General features: G+C 37.9%; 1 protein-coding gene across 1 annotated transcript in view; it reads right to left on the bottom strand.

The window, feature by feature from the left end:
- The window catches only part of CARMIL1 (capping protein regulator and myosin 1 linker 1), a 193,274-nt gene that overhangs the window by 83,094 nt on the left and 89,476 nt on the right, over positions 1-20,704 (bottom strand). Inside the window, 7 exon segments of the mRNA XM_032681955.1 lie at positions 8-111; positions 3,743-3,829; positions 7,872-7,966; positions 13,178-13,266; positions 15,894-15,914; positions 15,916-15,970; positions 20,589-20,662. Of these exon segments, the coding sequence (XP_032537846.1) occupies positions 8-111; positions 3,743-3,829; positions 7,872-7,966; positions 13,178-13,266; positions 15,894-15,914; positions 15,916-15,970; positions 20,589-20,662 (525 nt within the window).

Below are 20,704 nucleotides of genomic sequence, written 5' to 3'. Positions count from 1 at the left end.
TGCTTACTGAGAGATCATCACCACGGAGCGCGTTCCCTGAGAGGTCGAGATAGACGAGTGTGTTCGCGATCAGCGAGTTGGCACTCAGTGACTGGGAAAGGCTATTCACCCCTGACAAAAAAAAAGGTCAGTATTCAACTTAGTCAACTCTACACAAAACTGGCCCCCAGACCCTGCAAGTGCACAATTTCAGTGAACACAGACATATAGAAATGTTTAATGACTTCCTATTACCATCACTGTACTACAAACAGAGGAATACAGATCACCAGGCAGATATGAGACTCTTCCCTGCCACAGTATATCCAGTTACAACTGGACTATACTCTCCCAGCTGCCCTGATGGAGCCACAGTGTGTTTTATGTCCCAGATCCAGGAAAGATGCAATCCCATTTTGAAACAGAATTTAAAAACACAGTTTACTCCATAATGTTGAGCCAGTGTCTTCCTGAAAACAATAATATTTAGATAAAAGTATCTGTGGAAATAGATGAAAGTATCTGTGGAAGACCAAGTACATTAACAATTATAATTGCCAGAACTTCAAAAGCAACTGATGAGACCTAGAAATGAAAAATATTTCAATTAATGTATTTGCTTGCAATTTCATAAAAATAGTTAATTAAAATATCAAGAGATGCATAAAGACTCTCAGTTCCTGATCAGACAGACACATTTTTCACATTAAAATTAAAAAGCCGACATTGGGAATAAACCAGTCAGAGCTTCCTTCCACGGAAATTTTTCAGCTTTTCCAAATACAAATTAGGACATGGCTATTTCTGACTTCTTCAAATCTAACTTTCACCTAACATTCATCTGAGGGCTCTGCAACTTATCAAGTTCTCAATTTATTTAGATAGCTATTGCTTCCTTTCAAGCACTACATGCATGTGTTTCTTACATGCTAAGCATCACTGTGCCCTTTAGTTGATGCAGTAGTTTTTTTGCAAGTGCCCAGCCAAAGCTATAAAGCAGATAGGTGATCTACTACACATTATTCAGCCATTTCTCAAAGCTACTGGTCAGTGAAAGCGGACTGGCATTCAACAGATGGAACATTTCCAGTCTTCAATTAAAAACTATTATGAAACATGATTATCAGTGAAGATGTGGAGGAAGCAACTAGGAAGCTACTAGAGACCAAAATACCTCTGTCAGCGCCTTAGTTTTCCAAGCTTTCAAATATTAAGGAAGTCTCCCATGTTAGTAGTATGGCTCCTGGTTTCAGGAGGCTTTTGATACTGAAAGGAATCAAAGCACAGGAACACCTTTGTCAAATCTTATATCTTTTCTGCTCAATGTCATTTTTCTTTTATGTTCACATTGTGTTGTTGAATCTACACCCTATTGCTAAAGGTAAATTGCAAACTGATACTTTTTGGAACTTCAAAAGAACTAAAAGCTCTATTTAACCACTAGAGCTTAGAGCTCTAGATTCACTTTAGTGAGTTTTTTCATCAACATTTATAAGTAAATGCAATTTTGTCCTGTTTGCGGGACAGTACTTAGCTGTCAGCTGGGGTTACAGCCAGGGTTAAGCTATCAGCAATTCAGCATGTACTATCAAGAACATGGGAATTCAGCAGTAGTGTCTGAGTTTGGAGGAGAAGAGCTATCAAACAATTCTTAATGTTGCTGTTTGTTTCGTGCTTAAAAAAGGTCGACTGCTCAAAATCAGCCACATCAGTGAAGGCAAACAGTGAGAATGAGGGATTTTTTAATTAGCCCCTGGCTTGGGCTCAGAAAAGTAAGCCCTATTTTTGAATGAGTATACTAGAATTTTCCATTTAACTAGAATCTTCAAATCAATAAATTTATGTTTGAACTTCACCCTACCTCATGCTGTACTCTAACAGTAATCTCACTTTCATTTGCAGACAATCTTTTATGCTCTTTTACCACTCTCAGGAGGCTCAGAGTGTTAATAGCTCTCAGGAACTTTGAGATACAATATTTGAAGAAAGATCAGCTGGGAAGTTACCACCCGAACTTCACTTGTCAATCTTAGAAACTTATATAGAAAGCACTTTTAAAATAAGGTCAAAACCAGCGAGGGATTGTACAGAATTTCTGAAAAGCTCAAAATAAAAAAAATGAAAACAAAAAGAAAGGCTGGGAGGGAAAAAAAATCCATGCACTTTGAAGTCTATTGAATCCAAGGTTTCCATTAGACTTTCCCGACCAAAAGTATTACAAGTTCAAAAATAGCCTCACAAGTTAAAACAAAATCAGTACTGTCTTCTTAAATTAAAGAAAATCTGACTAAGACAGCTTTGCAGACAATCCGAGTTGCTTCAGGTCCCAAGGGCTGTAAGAACTCCCATTTTAAAATATCAAATAGACTTTTTTGAGGAATACTGAGGAGCTGCCATAGGACAACATTCATGGTGAGATGTTACTCTCTGGAGGTCATTCATGTGACACCAGTATTATACTGGAAAATATTTTCAGCTTTTGCTTAAAGATCATCTTTAAAAAGCCTGTTAAAAACCTTCCAAATTCTTTCCATAACCTCAGAATTCACCTTCACTGACAGGGATGTGTGGATAAACTTCATCAAGCTGGCATTTATTCCATACAAAGATAGAAGTATAGCTAGAGTGCTCCCTTGACTCAACCATCATCACAAGGCATCAGATCACATGAAGAAAAGCACAGGATGAAGAAACATATTGAACTGCATGAATTTCTGTCAAATTCACAAATATCTCATTTCAAGAGTATATGTATGGTTAGTCAAGATTCTTAATCAACTACTTGTCACCAAAAATTGAGTTCACAGTGGAAAACAACAACCCCAGAGTTTAATGAAGTCTTTTTAGTGAAAATCATGATTGACTAAATTCAGCTTAGGGTTTACTATTTACCTAAACATAATAAGAGCTATAAGCACTCAATATTAAAACAACAGAAGTCCTTTACCCCACCCATATTCCTCCAGGTCAATCCTTGAAGCTGAGAACACAGAATCTGCACTTCACAGAGTAGTAATTAAGAGGATAAAAGGGCATGGTTTTTATCTGCTATCAACTAATGTCCTTCATTAATTAGAGACTGTAACTCACTCATCTTTTCCAGGTCATCAACATTTACAAAAAAAGCAACAATTATGTTAGTATGTTTTTTCTATTTTTAACATTCATTGTCTATATAGGAGACCCTGGGTTTGTGAAGTCTGTTTGAGAGGTCACTGCTTCTACTACTTGTAAAACAGAAATGCAGAAAATCCTGAAAACTTCTGACTTGTGTCCTAGTACTGTTATTGCTTTTAAAATATACATATATTTCAATTGCAATATCAAATCAGAAATTGTAAATTATAAAACAAGTAAGTCTTTAGTCAGAGAAAGCCACTTAACAACTACTGTCAAAATGCTTAGTTTCATAAAATAACTGTGTGCAAAACATTTGGAAATTTCCCTATGCATTTTTGTTTCAACCATTTTTTGGAAGCATATATGAAACATGTAGTTTATGCCAATTCTAATTTCAGTCTTTCTTTACAATACAGGTTCAAGCCCAACACTTACAGAAGTCACTAAGAGTTTATCAAAGTGCTGAAGGGGATACGGAACCCAGCCCACAGTTCAGCAACCCCAGACTGCAAAAAAGCAGCTGTGCTGTTGAGAAAATACATGTAAATAATTTACAGAATTAATTAGTTTATAACCTGGTAGGAAAAAGTATGTAAGTCTGCAAGTTTTAGAACAGGAAAAGAGGCATACTTATAAAACATACCTTTAGGTGACAAGGAGGTTTTAGATAAATTTAAATGCTTCAGTCCCTTTGGAAGTTTGGCGAACTGGATGCTCAAAGATGACACACCTGTTGGGGGAGCAAAGATAAAAGATATTTTCAGGTTAACTGTGTGATCTCATGTTTTCCAAGCAAATCACAGAAGGGGTAAACTGCACTGGTGAAAACAACAGCAAGGAACTGCACTTACTGTGCAGGAGGGCCCTGTGTTTTTATGACCATAAACCTTTGAAATGACTGATGTAATCAAGATCCCTTCTTTGCTAACCACTGAACACATAGAGAATTTTGCTGTTAATGATCAGTAAACCTCCTTAGTTAGTTTAAAAACTATATAATACACACATACTTTTGAGAAGGAGTCAAAGGGAAGCTTTACACACATCAAATAGTGAGCACTTGGAAAATCTGGAAGCTTTATGGTTCAGAAAAAACCACATAAATCTAAAAATTCAACCACAAAATAAAACCCAACAGTGGTACTTTACATGAAACTTCAAATTATTTTTATTTTCTTTTAAAAGGAGGGGCTACCAAGGCAAGAAAGATACCCACATAAGCTAACACTGCTCTCTTTTTCAGAGGTAAACTCTAGAAGCCTGAAACTTCCACCAAGTTGTAATGGCGACTTATCTCCCTTACAGTAGCCTACAGGTTTCCAAGCCTGTGTCCTGGCTGGTAATGCTACAACTGCTTGCAATCCTAAACAGTAAAAACCTATTAAGATGCTGACTTAGACTGGACTACCTCAGCACTAATCCAACAAAAGAAAAACCTAAAACAAAAGTACTTTTCATTAAAACCTTTACTCAGTGTATCCAAGTTCCCCACTCCATAAATTGAATCCCCCATTTAAGCAAAGGATTGAAATCTGATTCAGAGGGTACATTCTAAATAATAGTTTAACCAATCCATGCAATATTTATTAGAAGAAAACATTAACATAGAAACTCAAGGCTTGACCTGAGGTGTGAAATACAGTCCTCTACAGCAACTCACTTGAGAAAAGGGCAAAAAGAAAGGGGGTAAAGCCTTTTACTTGATTCAAAACACAGTAAATGAAAAAGCTGACACCCTTCTCTACATACCCAGATGTGAAATAGTCTGCTATCAGGTCACATATATATATATATATATATATATATATGTGTGTGTGTGTGTGTGTGTGTGTGTGTGTGTGTGTATATTTTTATATATATATATGTGTGTGTGTGTATATATTTTTATATATATATATGTGTGTGTGTGTTTACTCTGTTTTTATTATGTTTTACTTACCATTCAGAATGAAAGATACAGATATCTTGCAGATACTGCAGTAGGTTTATTGGGGTTTTTTAAACGCTTTCTGTAAAAGCATGTTCTGTATGCTGATGGTAGGTGCAACACCCATGTAGCTCAAGACAACATACAGTTTTTCATTTATATTGCCAAAACATTAGACCCATGATTCCTTGGTATCATTTGTTGTAAAGCACAATGGTAGCCAAATGTCTTCAGCTTTCAGCAGGAATTAATCAAATCATAATCATAGGATTTTCTTTCATAGCTCTCTTATAAAAAAATAAGTTTTTTATCTACTCAAGCAGGAGGCTCAATTTATCTTACGTCGACCTCAGAATTTATATTCTGTAGCTGACTGTCCACATGTGTTAGGCTGGTTTAGTCACAATATATACTTTCAAAATCAAGTTAGAGTTACGCTGGCAAAAGAAGAAAAAAATAAGTACAAGGATATCACAAATGTAATTTTTGCTGTTCGGCATTTTGAGTAAGACATGCAGCAAATAATTTTACCTCTCCATCTTCATATTTAGCTAACAATCTGCAGATTAGTTATCGTTCTAGTCAAGCTGAACAATTTTAAAATCTTACTAGCAGTGGGAGTTAAGGATCCGCCCAGTGACAAGATACAGCAATCAGTTCCAGAAAAGAAAAAGTGCTTCTGGCCACCCATTTCTGCTAATGTTGTAATAGAGATGAGAGTTCTAACAGCAGAAGTACAGTTAACTGCATCCAGGCGCACAGTTTCAAATTTGAGTACTTCTAGGCTTGAGAATGTTTGTTTCGCATTATTTTTAACAAAATATGAGATTAAATTCAGATTATAGTAGAGCCAAAAGTAAAACTCCCTTTACTTTAGCATGGCTAGACTTTTAAAGACAAGATTGATAATAAACTTTACTGGCATTATTCTCAAAAATATTGACAGTGCCACAGAGGAAAGCCTAGCACAAATTAAGAGATTGGTTGCAGTAAAAATCACTGCATATAAACACTGCTTTGGATTTGAATTGAAGCCAGACCCTATGCCTTAGTTAAAACAAACACACTTCCCATGGTATTAGAATACAGACAGTTGCATTAATATAATGGAATGCCTTTACTTATTGGTACTCAACAATATATAATAGCTTAGGATATGTTTTTGTTCAAAGAAGGTACAATATGTTCTTCTTCAGAAAACATACAACTTTGTGTTATTTCCCTTATAACAGCAAAATAATCTGGTTGAATTTGCAGTTCCTGCAGGTGATTTTTCAAAAGGTATTTTCCGAAATTCGTATGTTTATATGAATCTCCACTATGCCAGCTTTTATTTGTGAAAGCCTTGCTGCCACTCCAGTTTAATAAAAGTCAAATCTACCTTATACTCAGCGAATATCAGATCTATTGTAGAGTATCTACTCAGTGTTCGGTCAATTGTTTTGCTTTCAAGATAAAAATTAGTTCCTTCGAAAAAACCCTTTCAAATAACATAATCTAGACACACTTCTTCAAAAGTGGAATCAACAATGTATCAGTCTTTTTTTCAGCTTACTACAGAAATTTTTGTAGAATGCAGTAAGGCCTACGGCACATTGTAATAATAACATTCTTCAGCAAAGCACTGGCTTTCATGTGATATGGATTCTTAACGAGGACAAGCAGTAATCAGCAGGCAAGAGGTAATCAGAACAGTTAAAGTAATTCATGTGAATAATTTCAAATAAAAAAACTACTCAGAATAGGTTAAAACCAAAACTATTGTCATACTTGTTGTCTTACCAGATGTCAGAAAGAAAAGAGATACAGAAGAGGAAAGGGAAAAAAAAAAAATCTATTTTTTTTCCTCACTGAACCAGCAAGAAAGGAGAGACACCTTCAAAATTCTGTGTTAACATTCCAAGTCCATCAGGTTGTACTCAAAATGAACTGCTTTTCCATTTTGAATCATGAAAGCAAAGAGAATGGAAAACTTCCCCAAAACAAAACAACTAAAACAAGAAAAGGTTCACTGAGCAGAATTCTTATTTTTCTTCTAGCCTTACAGGAGCACAAGATAGTCTGATCCCAGAACACTGTGTGCTTGGAATGCATCAAGTGAAGCAAATGGAAATCTCACATGGGCAGTGCTGAAGGGTCAGCTCCAGACTGAAAGAATGTAACCTTATTTTAAAAATAAATTCCTCTTGGGTGAAAAGAGAATAGACAAAGGAGGGGAATGACTTGATATGTACTGAAATCATGCCTAGCGGTGCCTGGTCTGAGAAAAGTTGAGCTGTTAAGCTTGATTTTCCATCTTGTGGAGTTAACAGCACTTTGCTACATAAGAATGTCAGTTATCCCAGTATTACTGAACATCACCAAAAGCTTGCAACAGGACAGGTTAGCATCCAGATGAAGGAAAGGAATAGTTTCCATATTGAAAATAAACACGAAATTATGGCTGAAATAAAAACACAAAACCATCAGGAAAATACAATCCAAGCAACAAAGTTGCCTTGTGCTTCAACTGATTACACTGCCTTTAAAAATGCACACCACTTTTCTTTTTTTACTCTGTTTTTTACTCAGTCATTGTGTTCTATCTTCCTTTAAAAGAAACCTATATGAAAATGTAATGAAATCTAATGAAATCCAGAATTGGTTTAAGACATTTAAATATTTATCAACACACTAATGGATATGTATAAATCAAAACCAATAGTGATTCCCAGTCATTTGTGAAAAACAGATATTTACAGTAGCATTACGCACAGAACAATACCCCATTATTCAGGCAAAGCTGAATAGAGCAGCAATAATCCTCCTATTACCTTTGTAGAAAGAGAAAAAAATGTTACAGTACCTCTATCTTCAAGTGGATTGCTAGCAAGGTTGATCGTGTGGAGTCCTGAGTTGGGATTATGGGCTAGGGCACTGGCTAGTTTCTGTGCAAAATCTCTGCAAGAAAAGAAAAGAGAAGGAGAAGGAATCCTGTTATCTCCTCTATCAACAGTACATTCAAAGGTTTAAAAGTTTCAAGGGATTACTAGCCACAAGTGGCTAGCACTGCAGAGCACTAACTGATGCCTCAGTTTTAAACAATGCTTATTTGGCTAATTTGCTATCTTTCACAGAAGGTTACTTCATTATTTATTTTGTGACCTAAGAGACAGAAGAGCACTCAAGCAAAGCCCAAAATGTTTTTGACAGAGATCTGAAGGTATAAAAATAGGAGTTGCACAGAATAACTTGAGCATATCTTCCATCTCCTCCGTGCCACATGAGTGGCACGTATACACTAACTTGCATACCACTATCTCCTTCACTCACAAGCCAACCCCCTCACTTGAAGCAGCTCTCTACCAACAGTGCAGAGACACTCAAACTGATGAGCTTTGGAGCATATCCAGAGGATCAAAAAATCAGGAGTATTTCTAGCCTTATAAAACAGCAGGAATAGCTCTCTCAAAGAACAAAGAACACCAGCACACTGATGACCCGTCTTCGCTTACTTCTTTTTACAGTGAGAAGCATCAAAGTACATAACTGGTTGACCACAGTCCCAGGAATGGATCCTGAGAGAGATGACAGTATATCAGTTCTATAGTGCCCACAACAGCCAGGCCTGGTAGCATAGTACAGCTTTAAGTAATCTTTAACAACCATGGTAGGTAGCTGTAGCAGCGTGACCTCTATTCCAATTCACTTGAGCGGCCCTGTTTGAAAGCATTTTGGCTGCAGCTGGACTACCACCACCCACAGCAGTAAGTTCAAAGTTAGTTTGGGTTTTCCTGCACGACCACACTGTCAGACCCTGGTGGAGACACATTCCTTGCATTAATCAGAAGGGTGTTGTCTTATCATCTCTAAGCCAAGTCCTCAAACCTGGTCTCACACCTACTGGGAAGCTATCATGTAATAAGAGACTAGACTTATTGTGTGCTTGTGATAAACTGAGACTGTGATTTCAGTATTTTTACTTCACCTAAGTTAGACACCAAAGTAGAAATCAAAAATATGCCTTGAGCTTCCCTCTCTCTCTCTGCCTTGAAGTACATCATCATCCTTTCTGTAGCCCAGTAGTGGAGAGCTACCAGAGTGCTAAATAACACTGCCCTCTTTCCTCAGGGCAGATCCTGCCTACCATCAGACTAGCAGATGAATCTTTGTGCTGAGAATCACAGTGGAGGTAGCATCCTCTTCTGGTATCCAGAAAACAGTGGAGACTGAACAGCAATAGCCTCAACAGCTTTTAGTTATCTGTGGTTGCCAAGTGTACTGGAGTACAGAAATGTTCCAGGCAAGTTTAGTTTTCCCTTTGAAACACCATGTCCTTAACAAGACATCTGGAGCTAGAACTGCTCCAGCGCTGCAGATGCATAATGTGGGTTGCCCTTAGGAAAAGCATATTCTTTCCTAAAGTGCAAGGAGTATTGAATACAAAAGACATTCTGGGCTTGAAACTCTGCCACCCGACAGGCCTCAGGGTCTCCTGCTTTACTATCACCTGCTGCTGCAGAAGACTACATGTCTCCTGTAGGTCCTCAGTTACACTTGCCAACACTCTGTGGAAATCCTCCAGCATTTCAAATGGCGCTAGATGCCTGTGCTTAGGCAACTGAATCAAACTCCTTATGTTCAGCCAAGAAAAATGAGATTTTGAGTTAAAAAAAACCAACAAATGCTCCTTTCTTCTTCAGAGTTTTCTCCTCTTCCTTTATCCCTAACAGATTCTTGTCATTACAGAACTCTGCCCCTACCTTCAGTCTTGTTTACAAACTCTGCTCCAGCTTTTGCCACCAATACAGACAGGATTATCAGAACCTTTTGGACAACTGGAGTGTGTGTGAACTACTTAGGAAAGGCACAGTAAACCAACTGCCACCAGAAAGCACTGGTTTATCATTATTGGGCTAATGGGGCTCCAAGGCTCATTTTGAAAAAACTAATACAACTTCCCCACTCCCTGTTGCAACCTCTACCATAAATGGAGCACCGGGGCTCGCTTACTGGGGAACATCCCTTCCCCTCCTTTGTCCACTCCTCATTTCAAGTCATAAAACTTATTATTCTTTTGGCTGCACACTTCATGAACAGAGCATGCAATGTAAAACTCTGAAACTTTCTATAAAGCATCAAACTTGCCTGTACGCATTGCACAGCCATGCTGCTTGAAACGAGAACATCAGGCTTGAAGTAAAGCCCAAAAAGATTCAATTTAACTATACTATGGCAGAGGAAGGATATTGTCATCAAGGGTAAGAAACCACCAATTGGAAATCTGAGACAAACAAAACAATTCCTTGAGATCTGTCTAGACAACATCCCTGCAACAGAAAAAAGAGGACATGTGTGGGAGGAAATACACTGTTAGGTCTAAGGACATTCAGGGCCTATCAAGAAGCGGAAGATAAGAGATCAACATCACTGTCAAGGCCTTTGGGATACAGCACAGGCATCTCTGTTGTACCCATTGCCGTAGTTGGCCACCCTTTTGGAACAGGCTGCAGAGGACGGTGTGAAAGGAGGTAGGGACATTCTGCCTGCAGCTTTCAGAGAGTACGTAAACGCAAGGAATAGATTGCTTACGCAAGCTCCTGCCAACAGGCCTTTGCAGACTAAAAGTCTGTCTTGCAGTTTTATGGAAATGAATATTCTGATTCATAGAATCATAGAATCAGCTGGGTTGGAAAGGACCTCTGAGATCATCAAGTCCAACCCTTGATCCCAGCCCACCGTGGTTACTAGACCATGGCACTAAGTGCCACATCCAGTCTCATCTAAAAACCTCCAGGGACGGAGAATCCACCACTTCCCTGGGCAGCCATTCCAATGTCTGATACCCTTCTGTAAGAATTTCTTCCTAATATCCAACCTAAACCTCCCTGGGCAGAGCTTAAGACCATGTCCTCTTGTCTTACTGATAGTTGCCTGGGAGTAGAGACCGACCCCACCTGGCTACAACCTCCCTTTCAGGTAGTTGTAGAGGGTGATGAGGTCTCCCCCGAGCCCTCTTTCTCCAGGCTGAATAACCCCAGCTCCTCAGCCTCTCCTCATAGGACTTGTGTTAGAGTCCTTCACCAGCCTTGTTGCTCTTCTCTGGACCTGCTCCAGACTCAATTCCTTCCTGAACTGAGGGGCCCAGAACTGGACACAGTACTCAAGGTGTTGGCCTCACTAGTGCTGAGTACAGGGGATTATGGTTATCGCATATGTTCCATTTCTCTAAAATCCACTCACAGATATAACTCTCTTTTAAGCTCATTTGTTCACGTCATCCTGACTGATCCTCTTCTCCCTGAAATCTGGGACATACTTATCTCAGTTAAAACACTTACCAAAACATTAGTGTTTGCTATATTCATTGAAACCTTCCAATGTAATCTAAACTGCACCCTCTATATCTGGTTAAAGAAATAGCAATGGGGATAAAATTTCTGAGACCATCTAAACTGGCACAAATCTTATCAAACAGGGGCTTTCACTTGACATCCTGTTTTCCCCAACAGGAAGTTCACACTTCCCTAGTCCCGAGTCCTTATTACTGCTACTGCACAATAGTTTGCTGTCTCATCACTTGAGAGGATGACAAGTGTTTATGAGGCTGTGGCCCAAACCAAATCACAGAAATGAGTGGCTGGAGGTAGAAAAGAATGGAATCATCTTAAACTGACTCTGCTGCAGGAAGAAATATGCTCTTGCAGCTGCTCGGGTTATTTCTTACAGCATTATTCTTGGTAGCTCTTTCTTAACCCTGGTTTGGCATTCTGTCACAGCTCATTAAAAATGATTGGTCTGTAAGCTATGTGAAGGAAGATGCCCAGTAACAACAGGATCTCCTTCCAGCAAGCAGATATGACACATGGCAAAACCGACAAATGCATCCTTGACAAACACAGACAATGTTGATCAGAACAGATACACACCAAGGCACAATGCCAAACACTCTGCATGTAGATGGAGACATGAAAATCAAAGTCACACATTTATTATCTGTCAAGTCCTGTTAAACTGAAATCAGTTAATCCAAACAGTGCAAGTTCTGGTAGGCAACATGCAAAGGTATTCAATGTATCCTTTAACATTAATGATTATCACCGGATTTTGTGGCACATATGGAAAGAAAAACAAGATTAAAATCACGGGCTTATGTTTGAATTACAGCTATTAAAGGCAGCGCACTAGTGATCAGAAAGTTTGGGTGCAATTCCAAACTCGACCTCAAATTTCCGTGTCACGTAGACAATTTTCTTGTAAAGATATTTCAGTGCAAAGTCCATTTCAGAAAGGAGAAAAAGACCCAAACAATGGAAGAGGGAGACAGTGTAAGGCACACCGAATATTTTTCCTGTGCTTGTTTCCCCTCTATTGTAATTCAACATAGTGTTCTGCTTCTCCCATCTTTTCCCACTTTTTTTATTAACATAAAGATCATTAGTTCTAGACTAATCTTGTCTACATTTTCTTGGACACTACCCTAACACTAAGACAAGCTACGAATACTTCCAACTGTGCTAGTTTGTAACTTCAACTTTGCTTCTATTTCCTGTGAAGGAGAAAGAAGCAAATACCTAGTAACTACAACTTACTGTATTTAAAACATATGCAATTTATGTATGGTTTACTTCTACGTATCTTCTTTTAAGGCTATGGCAAGCCATTAAACTTAATTATCTACTTTTTTTGAAAAGGTTGCTAATGTAGAAGTCCTGTTATATTTGAGCAGATCACAATCCACACTAAGATAACACTAGCGTCATTTGAGAATGAAACAATAACGGGTTATGCAGGATGGAACAATGCATTTTTTTAACCAAACTTAAACCATTGTTTTTTAAATGACAAAAAGGCGTTCATACTCCTATCAGCAGCCATATTTGGAGAGGAATAGTGTAAACTGGTTTAGGGTTTATGCTCTCATTCAATCATTTTGCCTCCACTTAACCCACTCACCAAGCAGAATCTTAAAAACATCACTTTAAAGGGATTTCTTGGACAAGAGAAACCTCTGGGACAACCCAATAAAAGCTTGTGACTACAGGCTCCTCAGAACAAGACAGACACTGAGGTACAAGCTTTTTTAATGCTTATTCTGGCTAATACACATCACACATTCCTTTTACTGGGAGTAAGCAGTAACTAAAGCAACATTTCAAAGGAATTACTTACGTTCTAAGCCCGGCATTCTCTAATACCAGTTCTTCCAATCGATTGGACCTACTCACCACTCGCAGTATCTGCTCACAGACATCAGTGGACTGCCACAGAAAAGACAGAACAGTGTTAAAGAACACAAACACAGAACAGACAGTTATTGAGTTAAGGTGTACATCATTACAGGATCCGGGCCACAACCATCTTCTGTCATACATAATAGTAAGTAAAAATATCAGAAACAACTAAGAGAGTCAGGTGGCAACAGAGGACTTCTGGAAAAGACTCAGAGAAGCAAGAAGCAGACTAAAAGCAAGTAATTAATGAATCAGGCCACCTAACCATAAGGGGTAGAATTCTTATGATAAAGGGAAAAAAAACCTAAATCCTGTGATTCAGAAGAAACGTTGATTTAATTTTTAAAGAAATCTTGTTCATAGGCATGCTAATCCTTCAGAAGAAATTGGTAACCAGTGCAAGGAGAATAAAGCCCGCCCACGAATGACAAACTAAACACAAAGAAAGATTATACAAGGCAGACAAAAAAAAAAAAAAAAGGCAAACCAAAACCTCAGGAGCAAAGGTACCCCAGCTATAGATCCTCCAAAGGCTGCCAGGGACTAGTGTTTAAAGGGCCAGTGTATTTCAGTATTAATTATTCGAACCTTTGCAGAAGCAAATCTATCTCATGATCTTACTGTTGTTGGACTCTAGAATGTGCATGGATATTTGCAAGTACCATGAAGGAATATGACACAACAAGAGTTTGTTTGCTCTGCCCTTTCAAATAGAGAGATGAACCTTAATGATTCAAAACCATGCACTGAGCTCTGCACCTCATCACTTTTAATTATAAACTTCTATTTTGCTTCTGGATTTGACTTCCCTCCCAGCACACACTAACAAGTGTTCATGTGATATTCAAAGCTGAATTTCAGTCATGGTCATGAAGTGCTGAAACTATTCTGTTATCTGCCTTTAAAAACAACGTGACATTCATACCTGGGACATCTTTGTTTCTAATGACAGTCTCACATTTTCTAGTTGTGTATTCTTGTTTGGTTTTTTTTTTTTTTTACTTTTAAACTAATTGAATCTCCCAAAAAATACCCTAAACAAAACAAACTTAGTCTACTACACACAAAAAAATCTTATGAATCCTTTACACAGTAAAGGGGACAATTTTTTTATGAAGACTGTCAGCTCAGCCATCTTCCTAAGTCTATCTTTACCTTCCATATTTTACTAATTCAGAATATTATCACAGTGTTTCTACAACAGTGTGACTGCAAGTGGAAAGTTTCATGCATGTACTATAAAAACACTATGGATACTGTCTATCAAACACAATGTCAGAGTGGGACTCATGAAGCACAATGCATTCAATGGCCTCGGATATGTCTGACCTCATACTGACCCTCGTGAGCATTCTTATGGCCAGGGATTTACAGTCCAACAATTTACATGTCCAACAATTTACACTTTCCTCATGTTTTGACTGAAAACTGAACGTGTGGAAGATAAAAGATTTTGATTTTTTTTTTAAGTAACTGATGCATTTTCAAAATTGATAAAGTTTATTTGTTTTCCACAGAAGAGTTGCTGGGAAAAAAAAACCCAAACAACCAACAAACATTCACATAGATATATCTGAGATAGATAATAGCGCCGGTATAGGGCCAGTTTTTGTTCTAAGCAAACTACACCACCCAGTCTTCTAACTAAACAATCCCATTTCATTGAAGCAAAACTGATAATTGCACTGTATTTTTTAACAACGCTAATTTTAACAGCAAACTGCAACAGTACTAAAAATACCACCAGTTCATTCTGTGCATAACTTTGGGTAAGGTGTCCAGCAAGAAAGAAAAGTTTTTGCTTACTGTTCTGCCGAGAATCACATAAGCTACTTTCTATTGAATTTTCATGGAAAATGATAGCTTAGGAATGTAATGAGAGCTTTTCAGAGCAATAAATTGCATCAATTTAAACAAGATGAGGTTTGACCTCTGTTTTTAGAGAAAGGTTCTGGATGCAAGCAATGAAGGCAATTTCTCAAGCAAACCACTAACTCCACCTGTGACTAAAAACTTTCAAGTTCAGAAGAAATAGGGTATTTAGATATATTTAAAATGTCACCTAATTACTGATTTTCTTGGCCCTTTCTTCAGTAGTCCACTTGTTTAGATTAGCCCCCCTTTTGCCTTTAAGAAAGAAAACTGATACGGAAAAATATCGGTGCAACGCATCACTACATACTTATACTACACAGACTTAGCTTCAGACAACTGGGAGAGAAAATCATCAAGTTGCAATGAAAAAACCTGCTTTATATGCAAGAAAAAAACCCAGGAATCCTGGCGTTTCTTTTTACCTCCAAAAAGCAAGTAAACTTCTGACTGCTTTAGGTTTCCTATTTGATCATCTAATATTGTTTGTGGGTAGTCAGTAATGCCCAATGAAATAGTTTATGGGCTACTGCTATCACCCAACGAAGTTTTCAGATTTTATCAGTTGAAATTTTGACAAGACCTGACTCTAGCAGTGTTTCTATGGCACGAATTGACTATCCAACAGTTTCCATTTTCCTGATATGATTAAGGGGAAAAAATTGTCAACAGACTGTCTGGTTGTACTCACCTAAAAAATTTCACCTTAAAAATGTAAAAGCATCCTTTAAAACACAGCATAGCCTGATAGGAGCAGGTATATGTTTAAATTTATTACTTACTAATTTCAGATCCTTGGAGGAACAGCTTTGTAAACCACTGATTATACTCCAGAGCAGCAACTATAGGTATTAAGTCTCTAGAAAAAGAAAAACACTTTTACACACATTTCATATGACTGTCATTTGAAACAATCTCTTAAGAGATTTCCATATCTCGTTGCCCATACTTTTGCAATGCTAATTGCCTACCATCCCCATTGTAGAAAGCTCTGCATTCTAAAAAAGCAGCAGTGTGTCTTCCTCTTATTTTAATAGAAATTTTTGACTGGCCAACTGACATCCATTCTATCAAGAATTTTAAAATCAGAATTTGTCTGCACTGCCATTCCTACTTTAGCATAACTTTGTTCTTCAGCCTGTGACGTGTTTACGCTTCTTAATCACCTCTAATTATATTTAGCATGACACTAAAAAGCTTTTTGGCAGTCTGATGATTAATACAATTCCATGACTGAATGTTTCTAGAGAACACCTCCTTGTCTTATCTCTTATAGTTAAATTCCCCCAGGAAGCAGGAGACCTGCAAAAGGATAATGTGACATTCAGCACAAACCCTTCTTAATTGCAAAAGAGATTTCACAAATGAAATTCTAAATTATTCCCATTTTCTTAATTCCAAGCCTGTTAACGTGATCTGCTCTCCCTCTGTTTAGTTTCTCCAATAACAGATGTTGACAAATATCATGTCCATATACCACCCCCCAACACAGTCATTCATGAAGCACTACACATTATTTAGCAGTGCAGCACTTCGATCATTTTAATGCAACATATTAAATACATATATACACCTCCACAGAAGCTTAACAGCTACTTAGAAAGCCCTTGTTTATGTAATTAAATAAGGAGCTGTAATATACATAAACTTATCGAACCAGCCAAACAATGCCATCCAAGCCTCAGTCTTTGCAGGGAGAAATTTAAAAGTATTGGCTTTTATAAGCTAGCCCAACACTCCCTCAGCTCTTCATTCAGGACGTAAGCAGGTAGGCACAGGTCTGCACTAAACACACAGACCCCTTCTCCCAGCTTCTTTTTATTCTTCCTCCCCTTCAGTTTTCCTCTACAAACATTCAGACACATCAGGTGGTTGTTAAACACATAGGAAAGCCAAGAGACAAGGTAACACCACACGGACAAGCAGCATCCAGTAGGCTATATTGGGAACTGCAGTTGCTAGATTTGGAAGTACAAGCCCATCACTAAGGTAACAGTGAGAAGGTGCAACATTTTGTAGCAAAAGTCTGTAGCCCACCACCCGAGAAGCTCATGCAAATAGACTGTTTTCACACTCCTGCAGAGGAAATAGCGTGTAGTGCCCTTCAAGGACTATGCTATCTTTCCATCTTGTTTACAGCACACATCAGGTCTTGTGGTGAATTTGTTTCCACTGGCACAGGAGAGACTTGGCAGCTTCGTAAAGTGTATAGGTTTATTTCTATCCACCATGTAGTTTTTGTTCCTACACACATACACACTCGATCTCCATGTAAAGCAATGTTAGTTTCACTAACTAGTGAAATGTAAGGCGAGAAAAAAATCGCAACCCAGAGGTATTTCCCCCTTAGGCTGGGCAGGGAGGAACTTTGCTATGGGAGTATAGAATATCCACACACGGAGGTTTGCTCCTCCTCTGTGGGCCCCTGGTGAGATCAGTAAGGTGGTAATGAATTAGCAGCTTTGATGTCCCTCTTGACAGTGCCTTTGCCTTTGAAGTGGAATGAATGTAAGAGTAACATTTCAGGTGAAATTTTGGCTTATCCACCCAGCAGTAACCAGCCAGCCACAGCTGGTGGTGAACGCTACAGGGCAAAGATTGGACAGGCTGATGGTACTACCATCACACTGGAGGAGCAGAACTGTTTGTGCTGTGAACCATCACCCATAAAAGAGGCAGAAGGCACCACTGGCAGTTGTACTTCAGCTGTCAGCAGCAGCCCAGTTCCTTCAAAAGAACAGAGGAATGATGATCAGGGATCACTGTCTGCAAGTGTTTACACTACCATGGAGCTGCTAAGCCCCCTTGGAGGGCAGTCAAGAGCTCAGTAACTTCTGGGCAGGAGAGTGGCTGCAGACAGAACTTGCCTGAGTCTGTACCTTTCTCCCCTTTGCTCCTCTGGCTTGGGAGGGAAATGGGTGAAGGACAACAGGTGCTTAGAGTTAGTGGGAAAGTTATGACATTTTCAAGAAATATTGAAGTTGTTCTCTTCCAAATTATATACTGCTTTATTCACTTTATTCTATTAAACTCTAGATGTGGTATTAACAATGACCTGAATTCTTTTGCAATATGGTATGAAAGAATGCTAATGACCAGTTCCAAAAGCAGGACCTTCTCCTAACTTTCCCTCATTGACTTACATTGAGTTGCTTATATTCATCAGTTTATTAAATTACCATCCAGAGTAAAGTAATACTTATAAATGATAAATCTGTGCCATCTTAAAAGGAAAACAGATTCTGTTCTTCTGGTACACAGAAAATCTCTGCAAGCTTCAACGACATTCAATCTTATCTAATGCCTTCACATTTTTTCAACACCTCAGGAACCCAGTGTATTTAAGATGGCGAGAAATTGAAACAGTACAAAATAAAAAACAATCTAAACGATCACATTTTTTTTACAATTTTTTGAATATCCAAATAAGCTAAAATATATGCTACACAGACGAAAATCATGCAAGAGAATTAAACATGCCCTTTTCACTTGGAGTCTTTTTTTGTTGTTAAACAATTATATGGTTCACAGCATAACATAATTTCAGATAAAACCTCAGAAGTCATGTTCCCATGCAGCAAGCCATGTTATGATGCTCTGGGAACTTCAATTCATCTATAATTCATGCCACTTTATGTTGACCTTTAACAGAAATGTTTTACTTGGAAAAACACAAAATGTTTATTTTTGCAGTGCATAGCTCCTGGATTTAGAGGACTGATGTACCCTTCCTAACTTACCTCACAGCTACTCCACAACATAAAGTATATAGGTTTGGCAGTCCCAAAAATTAGATGAACAAGACATACAACAGTCTCTCAAAATCCATAGCATAATAGCATAGTGTAAATTTGTAGCATTCTCACTGTCCTAAATATATTGTAAAATGCTTACACACATTCTTGATTTGACTGGGATTTCAATTCCTAATTTGTATTTTTAGTGAATAACATAAGGTTTTGGCTTTCTAAAAATGTAAGTTTTCTTGAAATTTCATGACAAGATGGATTCCACAGTATGTAAATCATTTGAGAATAGTTTTGAATCTTTGGACACAGACAATCATGAGACATTTAATAAAGACATTTCTTAACAACACAAATATGTTTCTTCAGTGACATCAATTTAGTAAGGTATACTTCAACAAAAAGCTTTTGTAAAGCAACTAACCCATTATTTCGCTTTCCAAAAGCCAAACTCATTTGAACCAGCTGAGATACTCTAAATATTCAAAACACTTCACTCTACTTCTCCTAGCAAGTAACACTTTTCACTCCACATAAATTGTTAAAATATTTAATTTCGATTGAAGCTCAGTAAGTCCCTTTCTCGAGAATGCCCACAGTCTCCTCAGTGCTTCCAACTTGCAATAATTATGTTTAAAGCATTCTTAAATTCTTGTCCCACATTTCCTTCTGCTGAATAGTATTCCTCCCCTTATCTTTTTTCAGCAAGGCTTAACCAAAGAAAGAGTCTTTGGCTACATCCGTCATGCACTAGTTGCAGCCTTGTAGCCTTATTCGAGTTACTGCTGTTAGTCAACACAGGTACTGCTCAGTAACTGCCATGGGATGCAGTGCAGACTATGAAAACCCATCACAGAAGCTGAGTAAGTATTTGAATGGGATATTTTGCAAATTTACATACTAGATAGCTTAAAGCTGCAAAGAATGCTGTCGCAAAATACTCTTACTTACCTACCAACAAGTTCAGCCTGCCTATTATCATATTCTAACATCATACCTCTGACAGTTTCTAAATTCTTTCATGGGTCTTTTCCAAAGAAACAAATGCTTTATCTTATTTACAGTTTCTTACATTTGTAATTTTCCTTGAATAATGATGGATTTTAGTTAAGAATCCCTCCCGTTTTCTCCTACTTGTAATATCTTCAGATTCAGAAAATTAGAATCCAATTTTCTGAGCCAGCTAAATTCAGTAAACTAAATACAACACTTAGTTAGTTTCAGCATCTCCTGATAAAATTACCCTCAATTAGTTTCTTTCTGGAAGTACACATTTTTGATACCATCTATTATAAGTGAAGAGACTACTGGCTGGAATTCAGTTGAATGACTTAAACCCTCTACTGACCTGCTGACAAAAACTAATTTCCTTTACTGTGTACGCCATGAGAAAAAGATTCTGCATAAGTAAAGACTGTATAATTTCCTTTTTTGCTTTGCCCACCAGATGTAGCTGCATGTTTTATCTGCTGAATTTGAGCTCTTACATCCGCCATCACAGGAAAAGTATCTATCTGCTAACTTTTTGGAGTGCTTCCAATAAGAAAATATATTTATCTTCTCAGCCACCTGAATGAAATGTGGTTTCCATAGGGCTCTTATGCAAAAAACAGTAACTTTGTTTCAAAAACTAAAAATGCTAATGTCATTTCACAGGTCTACACACTCCAGTAACAGCTATGGGACCATCCCAATTTATCAATATTATCACGATTACTGTATATGGTTTACCTGTGGTCAAGGTGACTGAAGTCTTGCAAATTCAACTCTCTGGTATCTTGTGTCAGGTAAATTGTATCGACATCCTGTTAAAAATACATCATCAAATACATCTTTACGGAAGTGGG

This window comes from Chiroxiphia lanceolata, chromosome 1, assembly GCF_009829145.1.
Source record: "Chiroxiphia lanceolata isolate bChiLan1 chromosome 1, bChiLan1.pri, whole genome shotgun sequence".
Taxonomy (NCBI): Eukaryota; Metazoa; Chordata; class Aves; order Passeriformes; family Pipridae; genus Chiroxiphia; species Chiroxiphia lanceolata.
The sequence above is the reverse complement of the archived record's forward strand: the minus strand, read 5'-3'. Positions and strand labels throughout refer to the sequence as shown.